Here is a 21,170-nt window from a genome sequence, read left to right on the forward strand (position 1 = left end):
GTTTTTGTATCAACTGTTATCTACAAGACAGACAATTTTACGATTTTAGTGTGAAATTGAATACATTTTGAGCTTGGTTTCCGTCCTTGCACTTTAAAAATGGGTCACGTCCTCTGCATGTTAATGTGTCAATATTTAAGTTAGCTCCTCTGTCTCAACATGCGTCATGATGTGCGTACTATTGCGCATTATTTAAAGGGACTGTTTGTAACTTTTTAAGCGTATAAATGTAGCGGGTCGGCACACATGCGCGTTCGCATATGCGCGCTCGCGTGTGGCCGGAGCCTCGTCTCCGCTGCCTGCTCTCCTTCACTCAGACAGCGCGCGCGTCCTCGCTGTCTCGCTCCACCTCTAGACGTGAACGCGCGCTTACTTCACACTGCAGAAGAGTTAGTTTAGCTTTGAGAATATCTAGTGAATGTAGAGTGGACGTTTGTGCAGAAATAAATGCTGCAGCTCCTCCAGACCAACAGAGGTTTTCCGTGTCTTGTGAAGTGACGGGGCTCCTCAACGAGTTACGTTATCGTCTCGTTACCGACCGGGTGCCGGTGTCTTCGGCTGCGGTCGGGAGGCGATAACGTAACTCGTTGAGGAGCCCCGCTGCTGAAGCCTGCGCTGAGCAGGAAAAGCCAACACTAGGATCAGCATTGAATCATGGAGACCTTCGTCTGGTCAGCTAACATTACTGCCAAGCAGCTGAAATATAGAGTGATATTGTGCTTTTAGCTGACGTGTGTCGCCTCACTGTTTTGAGCGATGCTCGTTCATGTCTATGTAGAGCGAGCAAGCGCGAGCTGGACGCTGACTTTCGTTGATTTCAAGGCCACAGGTGTCGCTGTTAAGCAGCATTTCTGAATCTTACAAATAGTCCCTTTAAACATTTCTGTGAAAAAAAAAAAGCTTATTCAATTTGTTGCAGAGATTGATACCAATCTCATTCTGTATGTTAAAGACAAAGCTAGCACCTGAAGACTGTAAGCAAGTGGTATCAAGTAACATTAGCTTGCGTGGTATCAATCTTATCATCTAAGTCACAGCAGGAAATCGAATTTTCCAAAAATGTCAAATAGCACATAATCACGTTAAAAATAAAAAATAAGGCCGTTCCGTACATTACAAATTGGAGAGAATATGGATTTTCTGTCAGCATGATGTGATAGTAGCCTATGGCACGAGATGAAAATATTTAACTAAAATCTTGGCATGTTGAATTTTACAAATGTTTGGCTCTTTTGGTTGAATTTAATTCACTTTTTAATTGTCCAATAGCATTTTTTGTAAGCTGCATATTATAAATAGTTGTTCATACATACTTTTTTTGCCGATTATTTATAAAAAATAACAACCTATGGTTTTATTTACACCTATATGACGTGCCAAATAAATTATTTAGCAGGTGTATATTATATACTGCATGTCGGAAATGATCGCTTAGCAGAATTGAAAAGAGCCGTATGAGTGAGTAAAGTTTTTTTTCAGTAGACACACTTAAATATGTACATTAATACCTTGCATGTTCAGATCCCTCTGTGACAGTAATACTGAAAGCATCTCCTCGCTTCCAGGATGAAAACAGCCGGCAAGGAAGATCCTTGAGAGAGTGCATGAACCCGATCGACTTAAAACTGTATGTGCATGTAGACTTTGGCAAAGCTTCTGATTGTTAACATGTAGCAGAGCAGCAAAAATAAAAACAAACTTTTAACAATTATTGATTAACCTTTTTGTTTTGGGCCGAAAAATACAGGTGTAGATGTGTTTCACTATGTCTAGTCAAAGTGATACGTAATGCTAGAAGTGCTCCTTGTTCCACGGAGGACGACGACACACCTCCGCCTCCAAATGTCTCCTTCAAGTGCACAGAGGACTGAGGGGACATGCATTGTCTTTTTCCAACCCTGCAAATCTCAGTTCACAGATCTGCTTCAGGTGAGGGCTGCACAGTAGCCTTTGTGTTTGTTCCGTCTCTTCATGAGCTGGAAATAATAAGGAAGATGACAAGGATTTTCAGGCTGTCTTGGTGGCACATTAAACCAGAGTGTTTCCCCCTCTCCCGGTTTGTGTTTGTGCCACATCCAGAACTTTTACAGCAACGACAAAAAAAATAGAAACCGAGCAAAAAAAGTCTCCCTCCAGTGATATTCTCTGAGGGGAAAAAAACTGAAGATGTCTTAACTCGGTGCAGCACATTATGTCCATATGATTATGATTGATGTTTGTGATTTGATGAAAGGAACCACTGATGAACCCTGTTCCCAGATGTTTGACCAGCTGAGATGGTCGGGGTGGGGGTGGTGGAGGAGGGGGTTTGCTGCACTTGTTAAATGTGAATCTAAGAGGGATCTTAGTGACCATCGCTGGAGCCTGGGGGGTTGTGCACCCAGTCGAGGACGATGAGTGACAAGCTGCCAATCATGAAGACGACTCCCACGACCATGAAGATGAACGCCTGAAGAGAGAGCAAAGAGAGACAGAGGAGGGATTAAATGTGGTCAAATGTGTGATGATGCACAGCGTGCGAGTCACGTTTTTCAAAATGTTATCCTCCCCTCAGGGGATAGAGGGAGAAAAATGATACGGTGAGAAAGACGTTGATGGAGTGTGTGTGTGTTTCTGCACTTACCCCGATTTTCTGCGGGGAGCGGAACGGCACTGATTTTACCAGGCGGATGTAAAAGGCAGCTGGGAGGATAAAGATGAGCATCGTGGCTGCAGAGGAACCTGCAATGAAAGAGATGGATTCAGCGAATTGTAGTTTTAAGACAGTTGCTATTTGAAATATTAGATATAGATGATAATAATAAGCGATTTTCGGAGCGATTAATTCGCATGTCAATACATTTTTACGAACTGTTCGAACACGGGACGCAAATATTACGTGGTGAAAAAGTGGCATACTTTTTTCAGATCAAGGTCAATTTGCTGAGCTTTCGCACCGTGATTTAAGGCATCAACCAATCACGTAGTGCGAAACGCGCTGAATTGCACGGAGGCTCCGTAGTAGAACCAAGACGGCATAATAAAGTTTGCCCTCTCGGTTGACAAAGGTAGCGCAGACCAAATCCATTCCTTTTTTCTTTCACCTTTCACAATAAAAGCCCGAGACATATCATATTCGCAGGCAAATATTATTTGTCCCGCGCCCCTGGTGTGTAAAGGCCTTAAAGAGGAACCTATTATGCTTGTTTCCAGCTGATTGGTCACTAAACTCTTTGGACTCCTCTCCAACTTCGCTCTAACTAACTTTATTTGAGGGCCAAACTAGCCGTTATGCAAATGTGTTACTTGTTGACATCACCGTGTTACGGCAGATGCGTTCAGGCAGTTCAGGAGCAGTTGGAACTTTTACAGACCTTTTACATGCACTAAAAACTGTATAACCCAACTGAAGGAAAAGGGAAAAGCACAAAAGCATAATTGGTACTCTTTAAGAGCAAACAAAGTTTAACTAAATCATCCCTTTTGTCATTAGCAATTTCCCTTTTACATTTTCTGATTTGAATTTGAATATTTAGCTTTGAGATGTTTGTTCAACTTGACGCCAGGGGGACATGTCTACATATCTGTACTTTTCAGTGTTTGAAAATGTGAGATCCAGTGGTCATAAACGGCTCACGTGACCGCACAGCTGACTCGACCCGACACTTTAAGCTTCTCTACTTCCAACGTCTTTACTTAATAAAAACGACCTCTGAACTGAAGGTGCTAATCGGGCCCCGACTGCCTAACTCCCTGTTTCATTAACTCCTATTTGTCCATGTTGTGGGTTCTTCATGTTCCTCGTTCTTATTGTCTGTGAACCAAATCTCCCTCACCATTATTGCAACAGTTTAATTTGAGAAACGGAACTCACCGATGAAGCCGAAGATGTCCCTGATGGTGGGGACGAAGATGACCAGCATGTTGTTGAAGGCCAGGACGGCGGCGGCAATCAGCATGTGGCGAGTCCAGCTGAACTCTCGACCGCTGAACAGCAGTGTGTTGATGGAGGAGCGTATCTGGGAAAAAACACAAAGAATTGATATTTAAGTCTTTGGCTTGATCATTAAAGGGGAACTACGCCCATTTTCAAAATTCATACATCGTTATTCCTATCGTCTAAGACAGTCCAAAAATATTAGCAAACATGAACAACTCTCTCCCGAATTCAAAAACTAGAGTGCTAAAACTCAAACTTGTGATGTCATCGGGTATAAAGTTTGGAACCGCTCCATAGACAATGAATGGGGAACGTTCTGAGTATATGTGTACATTTTCTGAAAAGAAAACAAAGCTTGAGACTGGTTTCTGGCTTTGAGAGAGAGAGTAGCTCATGTTCACAAATATTGATTGAACTTTACGAGGCCATGGAAATAACATATTGGAATTCCTAATTTAGGTGGTTTCCCCTTTAATATCATGACAAAGTTGTATAAACAACTGACTGAGAATGCAGGAATGTGTAACAATCACAGCATTAACTTGTAATTTAATTTAATTTAGTATTAAAGTCCAGCAAATCCAGCATTGTTACTCTTCTACGTCTCCAGCAAAGAAACAAATCATTAACAACAACAACAGTCTGGATGTCTGCTGGCCTGTGCTCGAGGCTGATTCCCAAACTTGGCCACTGACTGAAGTGTGTCAAGTGCTACGAGGCGAAGTGTGTGTGCACTTGAGAGACTGAGTGTGTGTGTGTGTGAGGGAAACAAGAGAGAGCCGGGAGATCCCAGCTAAGACGCCCGGTGCTGCTGAGCCACAGGCAGCCTGTTCAAGCCTCCAGTGGGTGAGAGGTCGCGGGTGTCAGGTGAAACCTGAGGCACCGTGAGCTCGAAGGCCGCAGAGGGGAAGGTTGCAAAGGGGCGGGGCTTAGCAGCGCCCATTCAAAAAGGCAAGGGATTATCTCCCGCAGTGTAATGGAGGCACGGGATTGCATCAGCCGGGAGTGAAAGGAGGGCGGGTTTGCCTGCAGGGTGGGGAAGGGGAGGTGTGTCTTTACCAGAAGCAGCTATTGTCACTCTTAGTTGACTTTTTTTTTCCTTTCTGCCAGCTTGTCTTCCTTCCTCTTTTACTCACTAGTCCCCACATCAAGGCAGATGAGGGCCACCAGTCGCCATGACAACACGTTTAATTACAGCTCTGGTCAGACGTGGTGAATGAAATATGAGATGCAAAATGGGGGAAAGTAACTTCTTTACTTAGTTTACCTGAAAAGGACGAAAGCATGTGCATTCTTTTTCCTTTTTTAAAGAGCACACCACATGCCTTCTTTGTATCCGGACTTAAGTACAAGATTTATATCCAGTTAGCATGGCACAGTGGAAAAAAAAAAAATCACATTAAGTGGATTTTCTGCACTGTCAGATTGAACCAAACGACCTCAATCATGACTGTCAGGAGGCACTGAGATGGCGCCTGCGCTTCGCGGTTCCACTGCCAAACAAATGTCCCCACTTCCAAGCCAAAACTCATTTTCTTGTGGGAGATATTGACAATAATTTAACTGCATCCCACCTAAAATTCAAGCAATGCTCCTTCCTCCCACCAGCTGTTGCGTAATCAGCGCCGGCTCGGAAAACTAGAGCCTGGACGCGGCATTTCTCTCCGAGGCTCCAAACTATTCAGCACCCGACTGTTACCTGGGGGCAAAGCCTTTGGAGCGCACCGTGTGATATTTGCTTCTTTTGCTCGTTTGTAGGAAGCCGGATTTACCCGGTCACAACTGGGTTCAGCCAGTTAGCAACAAAACTGGGACTTAGTTATAAGCTAGTTCTGCAAAAGAAGTATATAAAAAACAAAAGTTTTCTCTGTTTAAGTCAAGATTTCCTATGTGGAAGTGCAAGTATATTCAAAGCAGACACTGTATGAAAGCGGTTAAACACAACAGATGCTGGGTGTGAACTGAAACTACATGGGAAAGCACCATGTCAAGTAAAAATATCAACAAGGAAAACAACATCTAAGTGTTTTAACCATATTGAAACTGAAGAATTACTTGAAACTAGACAACTAAAGCCTGAAAAATTGAGATACTGTACTTTACTGCAACCAAAACACACTCCAGAGCAAGGCCAAACATGATGCCGTGAATGTAGACATGAGCTCTCTAGTGGCGACACTGACTCTCTGCAGCAGTCCAGTTCAACTCATGGCCAAAATAACCACACCTAGGATAGTAAGAACCACACAGACATAGTCACTTTTCCACTTCCCCTTTGTACATTAATAATCACAACTTTTTGGGTTGCCAGGTTGTGAAATACCTCGGACTTCTCCTTTTATTTTCCTCTTTTAGCTCTTTGATTCATCAGAGGACCACGTCAATGACTGTTTGACCTGTTTGACCTCGTGGTAAAAAGCTGCAGTGCATCCGGACCACAACAATTTATTAACTGCATACTTAGAAAGTGTTATTAATGACTTTGTTAACATTTTTAACTGCAGAATTAAATCTTTATTGATGAGGACAACAACAGAAAAAACTGGATTTTTCACAATCTGGCAACCCCCAAAAATTGTTCCTATCAATGGCTATAAACTGGCATTTTTGTTCTCATTGTGCCGTTATGAATGGCTTTATTAAGCGTTAATAAAGCCGAGTTACCACCTACGCACCGTTTATTAAGGGCGATTAACTAGAAAGAGGGACCGAAATGTCAAAAGGAGCGTTTAACTGTGTCCTTGGAAGACAAAAGAAAACAGTTACAGTTTTTTTTGGGCTCGGCACAGGAAGATGTGCGTGTGTTTTGCACGCTGATAAAATGTTGCATTGTCCAAATGTCAGTCACGAATTTAAGCTAACTACGGGCGTTTAATAGGGGTGTAAGAAAATATCGAAAATATTGAATATCGCAATTTTATGTTTTGTGATACTGTATCGATTTTTTATTAATAGTTTACATGCAAAGATTAACTTTGGCAACTGAAATGATGCTGGATGTTACAGGGATTGTGATAAATGCAAATGCAGATCCCACAGTGCAGTTCTGATTGTATTAAAAAAGTAAAATGTTATGCATATGGCGGTGTGTTCTTGACACTATGACCGTTTTCTTGAAATTAAATTTAAAAATCTCAATACATCGCCTTGCTTACAGTATCGTAACCCCTGTATCATGATACTTGTAATTATTACTAGCTAACGAACGAGCTAAACCTTTACTGCAGTATTTGAAATGGTGATGTTATTACTGCACTATTGTTCTATGAAAGAAAAGAATGCATTTTTTAAATTTAAGACACATAAAAATCAGTGTAGACAAGTCAAAGTGTCCACTGACCAGACAGAAAATCGTTGGCTAACTGCTAATATTCAAGACTAAAACAAACAAATGAACCATTATAGGAGAAACCAACTGCTTACATATGAGACTTTAAAGGCAAGTACTCTGGATGGAAATTTTACTACGTGATGTTTTAGACGTAAAGGTGACGGCGGTGGTGCTGTTAATCAGCTCGTGTGCAGCCGTCTCCCATGGTTTCAATCTCCAGCTGGAGCCTGAGAACTGGGGCATGTTTGACTCCAACATAAAGCCCTTTCATTATGTACTGGATCCTAGCAAAGCCCTGTGTGATCTGGCCTCTGTTAGCATCTATCCTTCACGTGACTGCACACACACACACACACATTCTGTCCTCTCTCATATAGAAACTTCGCCACCGGAGCCAAGGACAGTGGCAGACAAAGCTATAACGTTAATCTCTAAGCTGAAGGTCGGCGGCGTTTCCCCGCAAAATGAAGGTCAGGAGGATTCGGAGGCGAGATTCTCAAATGTCAAATGGAAACTTGGCAGAGTGGGCGACGCGACCGAGTAGTTCTTTTGATCTGATGTCGCACACCAAGTTTCTGCAATCTTTCGACCATGTTACAGCAACACAGTTTAATTTACTGCAAGAATAATGATCAAACTCTCTACAAACTCTGTACAAATGCACATTTCTAATCAGACATTCGTGCATGAATCAACTTTTTTCCACTTCACAGCATTAGCTAAGGTTTAGTCACATTACTGTTTCTCAGCAACTGGTGTTAAAATAAAAACTGACTTATCTAAACAAGGATATGACTCACACCTTTTCTTGGGAATCCACGCAGTTAAACTAAAATTGAACCCAGTTTTTAACACAACAAATTTGACATTTTTAAAAGCTTCATAGCAGATTTAAGGCCAAAGAGCACAAGTGTTTCTGTTGTAAGTGTCTGCAGTGGGATATGAACCCCTAACCCCCGGCTGCGTTTCTGCCTTTCTCTTTTTCACTAAGCTACAAGTCACCACAGCTGCTTTGTGGCATCCTGTTTCAGTCTTGTGTTTCTCCGTCCTTCAAAACAAACGTTTATCTCCTCTGTTATCTCAGTCCTCCTCCCCTTCCTCTCACTTTCCCAGCATCGCTCTTCTCTATTTCAATTACATTTATTCATTGTGTGATTGCCGTTCCACGTCAGAGAGTTGGAGTCGGATAAAACACTGTCGAAGCTTTCCACGTTCTCACACATGAATAATATGTTTGCGCTAAAAAAAGGATCAAAGGGACATATATAATTGTACGTTTGCAGTTAACCAGACTAACTATAAGTTTGTCTTTTTATTTCTGAGAAAGTATTGTCTTGAAAGAAATTGCTTTCCTTAGACTAGGAAGATACAGATATTAGTAATCTGTTTTGAAATTGATATTATGATGTTATCCTTTTTTTTTTTAAATATTTCATACCATATTACTTTTAAATTCTGAAAGGTGTGGCCTATTTCAAACTGTCAAAGACACCCCACATTCACCCTGGCGCTGTTGGTGCCCCGTGTGAAACCAGAAGGCAACATTGACTTATTTGTAACTTCCGTACTTAAGTTACGCCATTTCTGGGGTTATTTTAACCCTAACCACGATCTATTCTTAAACCTAACTACGTAGTTCTGTTGCCTGAACCTAACCAAGTTGATCTTTTCTTAAACCTAACCAAGTAGTTCTGTTGCCTAAACCTAACCAAGTCAATCTTTTCCTAAACCTAACCAAGTAGTTCCGTTGCCTAAACATAACCAAGTTGATCTTTTCTTAAACCTAACCAAGTAGTTCTGTTGCCTTAACCTAACCAAGTTGATCTTTTCCTAAGCATAACTACATAGTTTTGTTACCTAAACCTAACCAAGTCAATCTTTACCTAAACCTAATCAAGTAGTTTTGTTGCCTAAACCTAACAAAGTCAATCCTTTCCTAAACCTAACCATGTAGTTCTGTTGCCTAAACCTAACCAAGTTGATCTTTTCCTAATCCTAATCAAGTAGTTTTGTTGCCTAAACCTAACAAAGTCAATCCTTTCCTAAACCTAATTAAGTAGTATCCTTTGAAGACGGAAGTTTATTTTGAAAAAACTGTATACAAGTAACGAGCGTAAATTGACACGTGCGTCACGTGTTGCTGCACATTCATAGGAAACGAGAAATAACTTTTCGTTAGATATCATACGAACCGTTGTATAAAAGTATACGTTGCCTATTTACACAAACTGTCATAACTCTTGAACACACTGTGAAATTGTACCAAGTTTACATACATGTGATATATGGAAACTGGTTAAATTCTGTATAATTTGATAAGACTTCCACTTATGGATGGCACTGCAGCAACATTAAAGCAAAATTAAAGGGGTGGCCCTTTAATTTTTATGGAACAATTCATCCTAATATTCCCAGATGTGATTTCGGTAAACTATCATGGTCACCATCAGACAATAATTACATTGTTCCTCATTAGATTTCCAACAATTCTATCATTACCGCAATGCATTTGGAGGCTTGTGCCGCCCAGGCGATGGTTTGTGTTTCTGTCTCCCCTCCCCTGCCAGCTCACCCCCCCGCATCTCGCTGGCTCCGCCCTCTCTATCTCCCTGAAGGTAGCGGGCAGGGTGAGGGTTTTTCCACTGTCCACTCTGAGCTGGTAAACTTCCACTGCAGAGAGAGAGAGGGGGGATCCTCTATCGCATTCCCCTGGTCATAAAAAAAACAGCAGTGTCTGCTGCGGGGTGGGGTTGTGGGGGGGTGTGTGTGTGTGTGTCTGTGTGTATGTTAGTCTGAGGGATGTGTGGGAGGACGGGAGTGTGAGAACGCAAGCATCAGCTAAATAACTAAAATGTAACCGAATGTGGAGAGTGGATATGAAGGAGCACAGATAAGTGTGCATGTTTATATTCTGTAACTATGTATGAATGTGTGTGTGTGTGTGTGTGTGTGTGTGTGTGTGTGTCGAGGCATAACATGCAGTCATTGCTGCATCATTTTCTGTCAGCACTTTCCTGCGACCAAATATCCCCAACTTTGCCGCCCCCTGGTGGCCACCGTCTGTACCTGCAGCTACTTTCAGAAATGATTCACAAATTAGCAGCTGTGCGTCTTGACACAAAACCAAGTGGGTGAGTGTGTGTGTGTGTGTGTGCGTGGAAGCTAAAACGGGGGCATGACACTTCCTGTGGCCAGCAGCCATTTTTGTTCCCCTCATGTCAGACAAGGGTCTAGTTAAAATTAGCCCATGAACATATATGGTGCGGAAAGGAAGAAGGAGTGTGTATGTGTAAATGAGACGATACGTTTTGGTAGCAGGTAACCTTTGACCCTTAGTTTAAAAAGAAAATTGAGGACACAAAAAATAAGAGAGGCTTTATTACTGAGATCTAAAAATGTGTGTAGAAATAAGTGCGTCGGTACGATTAAAAAGGTGGGGCCGCTTTACGACTTAAGCCTCTGGGATCTGAGATGACGACAGAAGAAGAGTGCCAAACCGAACAGCGTGTTCTTTTTTTTTATCGAACTGCCAGGAAAAAAAAACAGCTGCGTCCAGAAAACGACAAAAAAAAAAAGAGCTACTCTGCAGCAAACACAGAACACAGTCTGTAAGCAGAATGACACCAAGTGGCAGTGATTTTCTACTCAATGAGTGGCTTTACAAGTAGCTGGTTTGGCGTCGGGTGGAACGCACATTTAATTACCAGGGTGGTGTATGTTTGTGTGTGTTGTCTGCAGAGCGTGTTTGCGCGCTCTGACGTGAATCGAATTATATCAGTTGCTCAATTTAATGATGCAGAGAGAGGAAAGTACAGCAATGCTGCAATGAACTTCAGTGTAAAAGCCCTAGAACAGCCCTAGTTTGTTATTGGCGACAGAAAAAGACCATGTTTGCGTGTGATGTACTTACAGGGAACAGCACGATGGGGACAGTCAGAGTGACGGCGGTGAGGACAGCCAGACGCACCAGCAGCAACATGGTGTCAAACTTGTACACCTTGGTGAAGGTGTGGAGCAACTCTGCCTCCACGTTTTCTGTTGACAAAATTAACAATTTGTGAACAAAAAAAGTGACAGAAGCGATGGAAAAGCAAATATTTTTTTGCACTGTAAGGGACATCTCTTCCCTTCCAACTAAAGTAAGCAGAATTATTTCTCTTATTGTCTCGAATAAGGGAATCATATCAGTTAAAGAGGACCTGTTATGCAAATTTTCAGGTTCGTACTTGTATTTGGGTTTCTGCTTGAACTTGTTTACATGCTTTATTGTAAAAAAAAAGCTTTACTTTTCTCATACCGGCTGTGCTGCAGCACCTATTTTCACCCTGCGTGCCAAACTAGCTGTTATGCAAATCTATTACTTGGTGACATCACCACGTAAAAAACTATAAAACACACTAAAGGAAAGGGGAAAAGCATAATAGGTCTTCTTTAACTATCTGTCTGTTTGTGTCTTCACGCAGAAAAACAAAACCTGTTTTTTTTTTAAGATGACTGTTACTGATTTCGTGTATCGTTGCTCTTACCATAAAAGGTGAGGTAGCCAAACAGCGCCGACAGCATGTACATGATGAGCATAGTCAAGATGGACAGGTTGGAGACGTTCTGCATCTTTTTCCGGCTGCGACTGTAGAAACAACACACACACATTTAGAGAGGTCACATCACGTTTTACTTGCAGTAAAAAAATCTTGGACAAATACACGCAGATTGAGTGAAGTGACCCTTAAAATGCTTCCCTGCTTGATGTAAAGGGAAAAAAGCGCACTTACTCTCTCAGCTCACTGTAGATAGGCAGGACCTCAGGATGGCAGACGAAGGCGAAGGCCAGGATGGGAAGAGTGTATGCCGTCTGAGGACAAACAATGCACAGAAAGATTTTTTATCACTGCTGTTAAAGTTCACGTGATAATAACGTAACTTGTGATTTTTAGGCTGTAGAGGGAAGATGCTTGTATCATATGAAACTAGAAAACCTAAGGAATCCATTGGTACCAACCACGTCATAGTAGCTTGTCTCGAAGGAGGCTAAATAATGCTCCAAACTTATGCTAAATTTTGGCATGGCCATTTTCAAAGGTTGTCCCTTGACCTCTGACCTCCAGATATGTGAATGTAAATGTGTTCTATGGGAACCCACGAGTATCCCCTTTACAGACATGCCCACTTTATGATAATCACATGCAGTTTGGGGGCAAGTTATAGTCAAGTCAGCACACTGACACACTGACAGCTGTTGTTGCCTGTAGGGCTGCAGTTTGCCATGTTATGATTTGAGCATATGTTTTATGCTAAATGCAGTACCTGTGAGGGTTTCTGGACAATATCTGTCATTGTTTTGTGTTGATAATTGATTTCCAATACTAAATATATACATACATTTGCATAAAGCAGCATAATTGCCCGCTCCCATGTTGATAAGAGTATTGAATACTTGACAAATCTCCCTTTAATAGATTGATTAACAGCCCTAATTTTTATGCGATGTCATTCAGAAGTATGGCAGAAATGTCTAACAGGGGATAGAGCTGTATTTCCAAGGCTAAGGGAAAAAGGACCAAAGCAAAGATGAAACTTTCCCTTTAAACCCTTAAATACTCCTTTACCCTGCACCTTAATTCCTCAAACTGCAACTGGCATGTGATTAAAAGCCCAAAATAGCCCAAAAGAAGCCGGTAGTCATCTCGTCAAAGAAGGTATAATGACTGCTTCTTACCCTTCTAAACAATGTGAAAATCGCAACCTTTAGCGCAACCAACCCCATGTGAACATATTGCCATGAGTCAAATGCTTATCCTGATTTATGATCAGACATAAAGCCCCAAACACACACACACACATACAAATGCCAAAACACACCCTTAAAACCCAACTTTTACCTAACATGTCTTGGCGGATACTTGGCATTCTGCTTCTGTTGGATTTGTGAACTGTTGGATGCATTCCTGAGTGAATGCCCAACCGTCTTACATTGTTTTATAAAAGATTATTCACGTGGATGAATATTGTGTCTGTGATCTCTTCGTTTAATAGTTTACCTTAGAAATGGGATACTTTATCCTGGCTTTTTTTTTTGTAAGTCTTACAATCACTGATTCTGTTTAACTGAACCAATGGAGATGCCATTGTGGCTTTCAGTAAATGACACACCTTCACGATAAATACTATGGCATTTCAAAAGTCACACCCTCTAAACCTTTGCCAATGACATAAAGCGATCTTGGACATGACACTGTAAGTTAGGCAAATGTTTGGGCCGCCAACCAACCAACTCCATCGTACCTGCGAGTTGAAGACAAAGTATTTGGGCGTGCACATCTCCTCGTCGTCGGGATGGGGCTCGACGTGGACGCCGGTGGAGTGGTGAGCGTCGTGGATGCCGGGCACCGCCGGGGAAACGTCGGCCCGGGAGAAATCCATGTGCGCCGAGCTGTTCAGCGGCGGGTACAGCCCCGGCATGACCGAGGCGTTCATGCTGAGGTTGGACGAGTGGTGGTAGAAGAAAGGAAGAGGGCAGGGCAGCTGGGTCTTCTTGTAGATCACCTGGGAACAAAGAACAAGATGAAGTCGGGTCACGTTCTCCCAAATGGTGTACGGAAAACATAAATGAAACAACAAATAGAGCAAATTCACTCCACAAGAGTTGGTATTGGGGGCAGTAGTTTATTTTCCAATAGACGTGTGCTTGCTCTATAAACTGTCATATCACAGACTTACAAATTAGGTATAAAAAAGAAATGAAGCTTAAAGTGAAAGTTCAGACAGGAAGACACTCTCTCATTCACAACCTTTCTCTCTCTCTCACTGTCTCCTACTCTATCAGCTGACTGGTTCACTCTTAGATAACCAAACAGATTCTACCACGCTCTCCATGAGCCAATCATATCGTTGCAATCAAGTTTTATAACTGTTCTCCTCCCAGCTGCTGTCAGTTTTCAATTCAGCATGACTCGAGGCAACCCGCCTCCACCCGATCACCTCCAGGCTTCATCGGATTCTGTGCCCAGGCCTGCCACACATTCCTTCATTAGATCTTCAGCTACTCCCTTCACCACCACCACCGGTGTCTAGACTCCAGGGGGGAATATATCCTAATCTCATCAAGGAATCACTACCCCCTTTTGATATACTACGTCACGATGGAGTCTTTGATCTATTCTGCTATTATGTATCATGTAATACATTTATTGTTCATTCTATATGGGGTCTCTCCTGATTGAAATAAAACAACACTGGGAAATATGAGCGAACCTGACCCATTTCATGCCTAAGGACATTTTGAGAAATTACAGCCCGAACCGGTCTGAGCCAGGCCGATTAGGGCAGAGAATCAGAGCTCTACTTTGTGCACATGGGACTACCGTTTTTGTAGATATATTTTGTTATATTTTAGGGAAAAAAAACAGAAGTCCCAGGTGCCCAAAGACTAAATATAGCATAAAAAAATGTCTGTATCACAGAAATTACAAGGAGCACAATCAAGTATTTGGTATCTATGAACAAGTTGAATATCAAAGTTGTACTGCCCAAGGTATGTCCAATCAGAACAAATTATGTGTTTCCTTATCATACTAAATCTAGTCTTTGGGGCACAAATGGGATGCCCTTCTCTATGCCTGAATCCCACATTCACATTTCACGGCTTTTGGAAAGCTTTTAGACAGCTGAACTTACCACCCCGAGGAAGAAGACCATGCAGGAAAGAGAGAAGCCGCTGGTGTAGCCCAGGTAGCCTAAAAAGAGGAGAAGACATCAGTGAGACAAACAGTACCCAGATACTGATGTGATGCTAATATGGTACAGTTTGATATTCTTACTCTACGCCTCTTGATTATCTGTTCTGGGTCTTTTTTTAAACATCAATTCATTCCGGTGTCTATTCTCAGATATGGGTCACATCTCTGTTTTAGGTTGTGACCCACATCCTAAAATAACATCTGTCTGACATGAGCAGCAGTTCAGCTTTGAGCTATAGTATGAATGAAGCCTTTATGGTCCGGATGACACCCATAAATATAACGCCTGCGGACACCAAAATCTTAACGACTGTCATTTATTCCATTTAATTCAAGCATGTGGCTTTGATACTATTTGCTTCTGTTTCAATCACATATAATCTGTACAGTAGGCTCAGTGTGCCGCCTCCTTGGAGCTGAGCCAGTTGAGGAGGATCTGACTCTTGCATTCATAAATTACATCTGAGTGGCGGAGCTGACTGCAGGCCTAATAGCAGTGTTGCATTACAGTAACTCCTAATTGTCAGAGCTGACTAAGGGCCCCTCTAGTGTCGCATTACTTCTGGTTTTGGCGTAGGTGGTTACAAGACAGCTGCAAGGACTTAAAGGAAAAAATTGGCTTCAGACTGCAGGAAGTGACATAGATCCTGCACGCGCTGACATAGTTTAACGATATACACTTTCAGTGGCGGAGTCCTTACCCAGGTTTTTAAGAAGAGACAAAGGCAGAATGATTCCGATCGACACGAACACCACCAGGTAGTTCCCGTTCATGTACCATTCACTGCAAAAACACAGCACAAAGGGTTAAAATGAGGTCAGAGCCGATACTGTATACACTGTACACACAACGTTTATCTCTACAAGCACACACACTCACCCAGTGATTTCCTCTAAACCCAAGAATGCTCGGATGACTTCGGGTAGCTCATACTTCACGATAAAGAGGTAGCTGGACATGGCTGCAGGACATGACGGAGAAGATTTGACACTTGAAACATGCACATATAGTTGTATTAAAGAGGACCTATTGTGCTATTTTTCAGGTTCATACTTGTACTTTGGGTTTCTACAAGAACATGTTTACGGGATTTAATGTTAAAAAAAATGCTTTTATTTTCTCATACCGGCTGGGCTTTAGCACCTCTTTAAACCCTCCGTCTGAAACGCTCTGTTTAAGCTCCTCCCCTCCCGAAAAAGCTCAGTCTGCTCTGATTGGTCAGCTGGCCCACGCTGTCCAAACTCTTCAGACTCCGCTATAACTAGCTTTGTTTGAGTGCGTGCCAAACGAGCCGCCAGGCAGGTTTGCTTTACTTGGTGACATCACCATGTTACGGAAGAAAAGGCGGGCCTTCAAGCGAGGCGTTTCAGGCAGTTCAGGAGCAGTGTTTCTGTGGGGGAGAGTAACTCCCTTTGGGCTTTGGGCTTTGTAATTTTGCAGACCTTTTACATGCACAAAAAAAATATATAACACACTAAAGGAAAGGGGAAATAAGCACAATAGGTCCTCTTTAAATTACAGTAAACCGTTGTATTTTCAAATCAAGCTGAGATGCACACAAATTCACTGCCTACCTCCAATATTCTGCATTATTATGGATCCAAACGCTGCCATTTTTCCAGGCCAACCAAATGCCCTCTCTCCCAGCTTCTCGTAGATGAGGGATCCTGCCACAACAGACAAGTTTGAATTATTAGCCACGGAGAACACTTCAGGCATCACAACAAACACAGAGACAGTACTGGATAAAAAGCATCAGGTGTCACCTTGGTTGCTCTCACTTTGCTTTGAATTCACCACATCTAAAGCGCAACTGCTTTCAATGACCACAAGGGGGGTGCATCAGCACAGAAATATGGATTTGTCAATATTCTTTTAGAGCAGAGGTTTCTTACTTCTTTTTTTTTGGGCTTGTAACCCCTTTAATAAAAAGCAATATGTCTTTGTGACCCCTTGTCATAGATTGCACGTCTATAAGTTGGGAGCAGTTCATGGAAACTAGTCATGGAGCATCCCACTAGATAGCACTCTGAAGACCACCAGTGGACCCCGTCCCAATAAAGGTACTGAACATTAACAGTATTTCACTAAAAAAGTAGCAAAGAAAAACAGTCTGAACTAAAATTTTGATTTTATGAGGTCACAGTTGACCACCAAATTATAATCAGTTGATCCTCCAGTCCAAGAGGACGTTCCTGCCAAATTTGAAGATATCCCCTCGAGGCATTCCTGAGATACCTCGTTCTCGGGAATGTGGGGCGTATGCGAGGTCAGTGACCTTGATCTTATGCGGAGACATAAAAAATAAACACGATTTTGTGAAGCATAGTTTGTTTCCTACTCAGGTGATCGGCTCACGACCCCCCTTAGATTCACCTTGCGACCCCAGGTTGGGACCCCACAAGAGGAATCTGTATAAGTTAAATACCAACCTCCTTCTTTAGCTGTCATAAGGAGCAGATGCACAGAATACAGGGAGAGGATGGCCACGCCGATGAGGAGGATTCTGCACAGAGAGGGAAAGCAAAGGTCGTTACAAGAAACCCAAAGTCAGCTTTATTTTGATTCCTTTAATCTAGAGACTGAGGAAAAGAAAGAAAGAAGAGAAAGTGAACAACACGGAGAGTGTTTTTGTGCTGCTGGTGTTTTCGAGGAATTATATGTGTTACATCTACTGCCAGAAGATGGCAGGAGTTCATTATTATTCCCTTTCTGCTATCATTTTTCAGCAGCTCTTGCAATATTTCTCTCCTCCGTTGACACTAAGCTTCAGCTCATGAGGTGGCCACGCAGTAGGGGCATGGATAACGGACAGAGGAGGGAGGGGGTTGCGTGCGTGCGTGTAATTTATAGGTATAGGGTGATAGCGGGGTGTCGGATGTTGGAAGGCACCCATGAATGCTGATGATGCATATGCACTTGGAAGACAAAACTGGGTGAAAGATGGCAGAGTAACTAAGGGCACGGGGTGCAGGAGGTCAAACATTTCTGTTTGTCAGAGCTGCTCTATAATCCAGGTGATAATGTGATTTATATTTTTGTCCACTGGTCAACACATAAACATGTATCTGATGTATATTTTTGCCCGGAACACAATTGTGTCATAGTGCCAACAAATCATTAAAGCACAAGGAACAGGCTGTCTTGTTTTCACTCATCACACTGCACACGTGGCTTGATGTGTACCATTCTTTCCTACCCAGTAAACTTAGCCAAACCACATTATCTGTCTGCAGGAGAGCTTTAAAAGCCTTGTACTTCTCCATGCTGACTGTTAGGTGAAATTGCCCTATAATTAAACTTGAAAGAAGTATGAGGATGGTTGTGTAACTGAAACCAGTGTTAGTCAACTACGCCTGTAGATTATTTCAGGGCTTTTATTCAGGATTTTAAGGAGACAGTGTCAACAATTTTGAGGTGTAATGAACGGGGTTTTAAATAAATGATCTAATGTGTGTCAAAACTTTGGAGAGTGCCGTCGTTCTCTTTGTTCTGCCACGACAGCAGCACTTACGTAAAGAGCACGATGCCGGTGTTTGCCATGGCGAAGGACAGGCCCAGGATGCCGCTGCCCATGATGGCGTTGCTCAAGTTGAAGACCGACATCCCGAAGGAGGTGTGGCCGGGATGCTGCTCAGAGAGAAAAAGAAATAATGAGGAGAGATCTGTGTGAGGAAAACAGACGAGCAGTGCTGTCTCAGATAATTTACGAAGCAATTCAAATGGCAAACATTTGGCAATGTTGCATCAAATGCATCAAACCGCACGAAACTTTATAGTAAATACTTTGTAACCCACAAGCTGTAATTCAAGGAAAAACACACCCTTGCGTTCTCCTACACTGTTGGATACCAGTTCTTTAGTTTCCAGTAGTTATTACGTTTTATTGACTGGACCCATTCTCCCTCAACTTCTACTACGACTAGTAGCTGCCAACATTTCCCAGAATGCCTTTCTTCTCTTCTCTTAACAGTGACTAACAAGCTCCGTCATGTCGCATGGCTGCTTAAATAAACAGACTCGTAACTGCAGGAAAATGCTTACATATTCTTCGTGGTACTCCTCATATTTCTTCTTCTTCATCAACCCATTCGACAGGAACTTCTGGCTTTCTCCGTCTTCGTTGTCATCCATAAACTGGCTGCAAGGAACAAAAAAAACCCAAATACAAATTAACACATGCATACACAATAGACAGTTTACTTTATATTATATCAACTTTTATGTTACATTTGGTGACGCAACATGTGAAAATCCTGGCATCAGCTGTAGTCTTTGTGTTGCGTTCAAGAGCAAATAGAAGATGTGCCAGAACGGTTTTGATGAGATGCCTTCTGTCAATGATGGTTATCTAAGCTGGGTGTGTCAGGACGCCTAATTAACTTAGAGAGTGTGAAAATTGAAACCTTGCCAACTCACACCACCTCGTTGTCGATTAACACTGTCAATCTGAACAGCCGCCTTAAAGTCACACTGCTCTAATAACTTAATTAAAGCTTGGGTAGGTAATAGTGGAGAAACTAGCAAGACTAGATTTAAAAAATTTGCCAACCACAAAAACTGAGCGCAGTGTTGCCAACTCTTTTTACCATGAAAGTAGTGAGCAGCACTAGCTCCAAAAGTCCTTAAATCTAGCAGGAAAGTCACCAAGTCGCACCCAAAATGTTGGGAGGGCATAAATCGACAGACCTAGAATGTTTAACAAAGTCACAAAGCTAAATGTCAAATGACATTTGGTGGTGCTTGCTCATTTGGGGAAGGAAGTAAAAAACATCCATATCGCGGCTGCTGACCTGTCGATGGTGGCCTTCTCTGCGTCGATAGGCTCCGTGAAACGGTCGTCCAGGCTGTCGTTGCTGTCATCGTCGGCCTCTGTGGAGACTTTCCTTAGCTCCATACGATCCACGGATCCCGGCATAGTTGTGCACAGCAGGGCGAGAGGCGGGGAAGGTCCGTTTTTCTAAGGTCTCAGGGTTTACAGTTCACAAGGCGGTGATGTGCTTCTTCCTCAACCTCGGCTAGACGTTGTTAGACCTAAGAAAAAAAAGAAAACAGGACCTTGACTAACACGGTTTTGAAGATGTCTGTTCACATCTCCAACAGTAGCTACATGCCTAAGTCTTAAAAAAGTTACAAGTTCACCGCAGGAATGCCCACTTCCAGCTGATTACAGGCCATGCAGACGCATGTATTGTCTGGCTTTATCGGCCTGAGCGGGGCCTTTCTGGCCTTGGACGAAGAACACTTCAGTGTAAAATGGGGCCCTCTCCTCTACCCTGCAAATCAGTCCAACTCACTTCCTGGAACTGAGGGACTGTTTGTTATTTTACCTTGAAGAGGAAAGTTGGGACATGATGCAACCGTGGCGCTTCATATACAGCCTCACCAACACGAGCTGGGCTGAAGTCCTATTTCCATTTTACACCAGCTTGATTTATGACGTTAATATTTTGTTTATACTGACTGTTAGTAAGATACGATATGTAATAAAATACAAATCTTTCAGAAAATATTACAACTTTGACGTATGTAGAGATTGCCAGGTGGAGTTAAGTCAACAAACTCTGAAACCAGGTCAAGGATGCAAAGAGTTCAAGAGGCCGTCTGACCACCACCATCAACAGACCGCTTGTTCATGTATGAGCTGCTTTACTCAGCCTCACCCACTACCATTAAAGAAAAAAAAAAAAGCCAGCCGCACAGGGGAACACACATTTTCCATCCGGAGCATTCATCATTGAGTTATGTAAGGGGAGCAAAGACAGTGAACAAAGCCTTTATGATTACAAGCGCTACTAAGAGCCAAATTATTTACTGTCGCTCACACAAAGAGGTCTTTGATCGGGTGGAGGGAAAGATCTCCGAGTGCTACTCGATGACAAACAACCCAACATAAACCATGGCAACAAGTACGCAACCACAACAACGAAGGTGTCACACGAGAAAAGTGTCCGAAATTGTCTTTTGTTTTAAAGCATTTACAGCAGCAATTAAATACCAGAGCACAATTTTAAGTTTTAGTGCAAATATCTGGCTCTTTAGCGGCTGAATGCTCCACTGTGTTCACCAGCTAAACGCTAACTGGGGCTGCAACCTGTTAGTCGACTAATTGGTCGCTTTTTCTTTAGATTTCTTTAGACGATAATTCATTATTTATGCTTATTTCAGGCTGAATGACGTATT

At 42.4% G+C, this 21,170-nt stretch overlaps 1 protein-coding gene across 2 annotated transcripts in view; it reads right to left on the minus strand.

Moving 5' to 3' along the window:
• Window positions 1-1,120: 1,120 nt before the first annotated feature.
• The window catches only part of slc38a4 (solute carrier family 38 member 4), a 33,850-nt gene continuing 13,800 nt past the window's right edge, over window positions 1,121-21,170 (minus strand). For both annotated transcript variants that reach the window (XM_037760363.1, XM_037760362.1), the window contains exons 2-16: window positions 19,781-20,021; window positions 19,032-19,128; window positions 18,502-18,617; window positions 17,420-17,493; window positions 16,562-16,654; window positions 15,867-15,948; window positions 15,688-15,770; window positions 14,925-14,983; window positions 13,533-13,793; window positions 12,023-12,102; window positions 11,777-11,877; window positions 11,161-11,285; window positions 3,854-3,998; window positions 2,624-2,721; window positions 1,121-2,449 (exon numbers count right to left, since the gene is read on the minus strand). In XM_037760363.1, the coding sequence (XP_037616291.1) occupies window positions 2,345-2,449; window positions 2,624-2,721; window positions 3,854-3,998; window positions 11,161-11,285; window positions 11,777-11,877; window positions 12,023-12,102; window positions 13,533-13,793; window positions 14,925-14,983; window positions 15,688-15,770; window positions 15,867-15,948; window positions 16,562-16,654; window positions 17,420-17,493; window positions 18,502-18,617; window positions 19,032-19,128; window positions 19,781-19,905 (1,644 nt within the window). In that variant the 5' untranslated portion in view covers window positions 19,906-20,021 and the 3' untranslated portion in view covers window positions 1,121-2,344. The remainder of the gene's footprint in view (window positions 2,450-2,623; window positions 2,722-3,853; window positions 3,999-11,160; window positions 11,286-11,776; window positions 11,878-12,022; window positions 12,103-13,532; window positions 13,794-14,924; window positions 14,984-15,687; window positions 15,771-15,866; window positions 15,949-16,561; window positions 16,655-17,419; window positions 17,494-18,501; window positions 18,618-19,031; window positions 19,129-19,780; window positions 20,022-21,170) is intronic.

This window comes from Sebastes umbrosus, chromosome 23 (genome assembly GCF_015220745.1).
Source record: "Sebastes umbrosus isolate fSebUmb1 chromosome 23, fSebUmb1.pri, whole genome shotgun sequence".
NCBI classification, from domain to species: Eukaryota; Metazoa; Chordata; class Actinopteri; order Perciformes; family Sebastidae; genus Sebastes; species Sebastes umbrosus.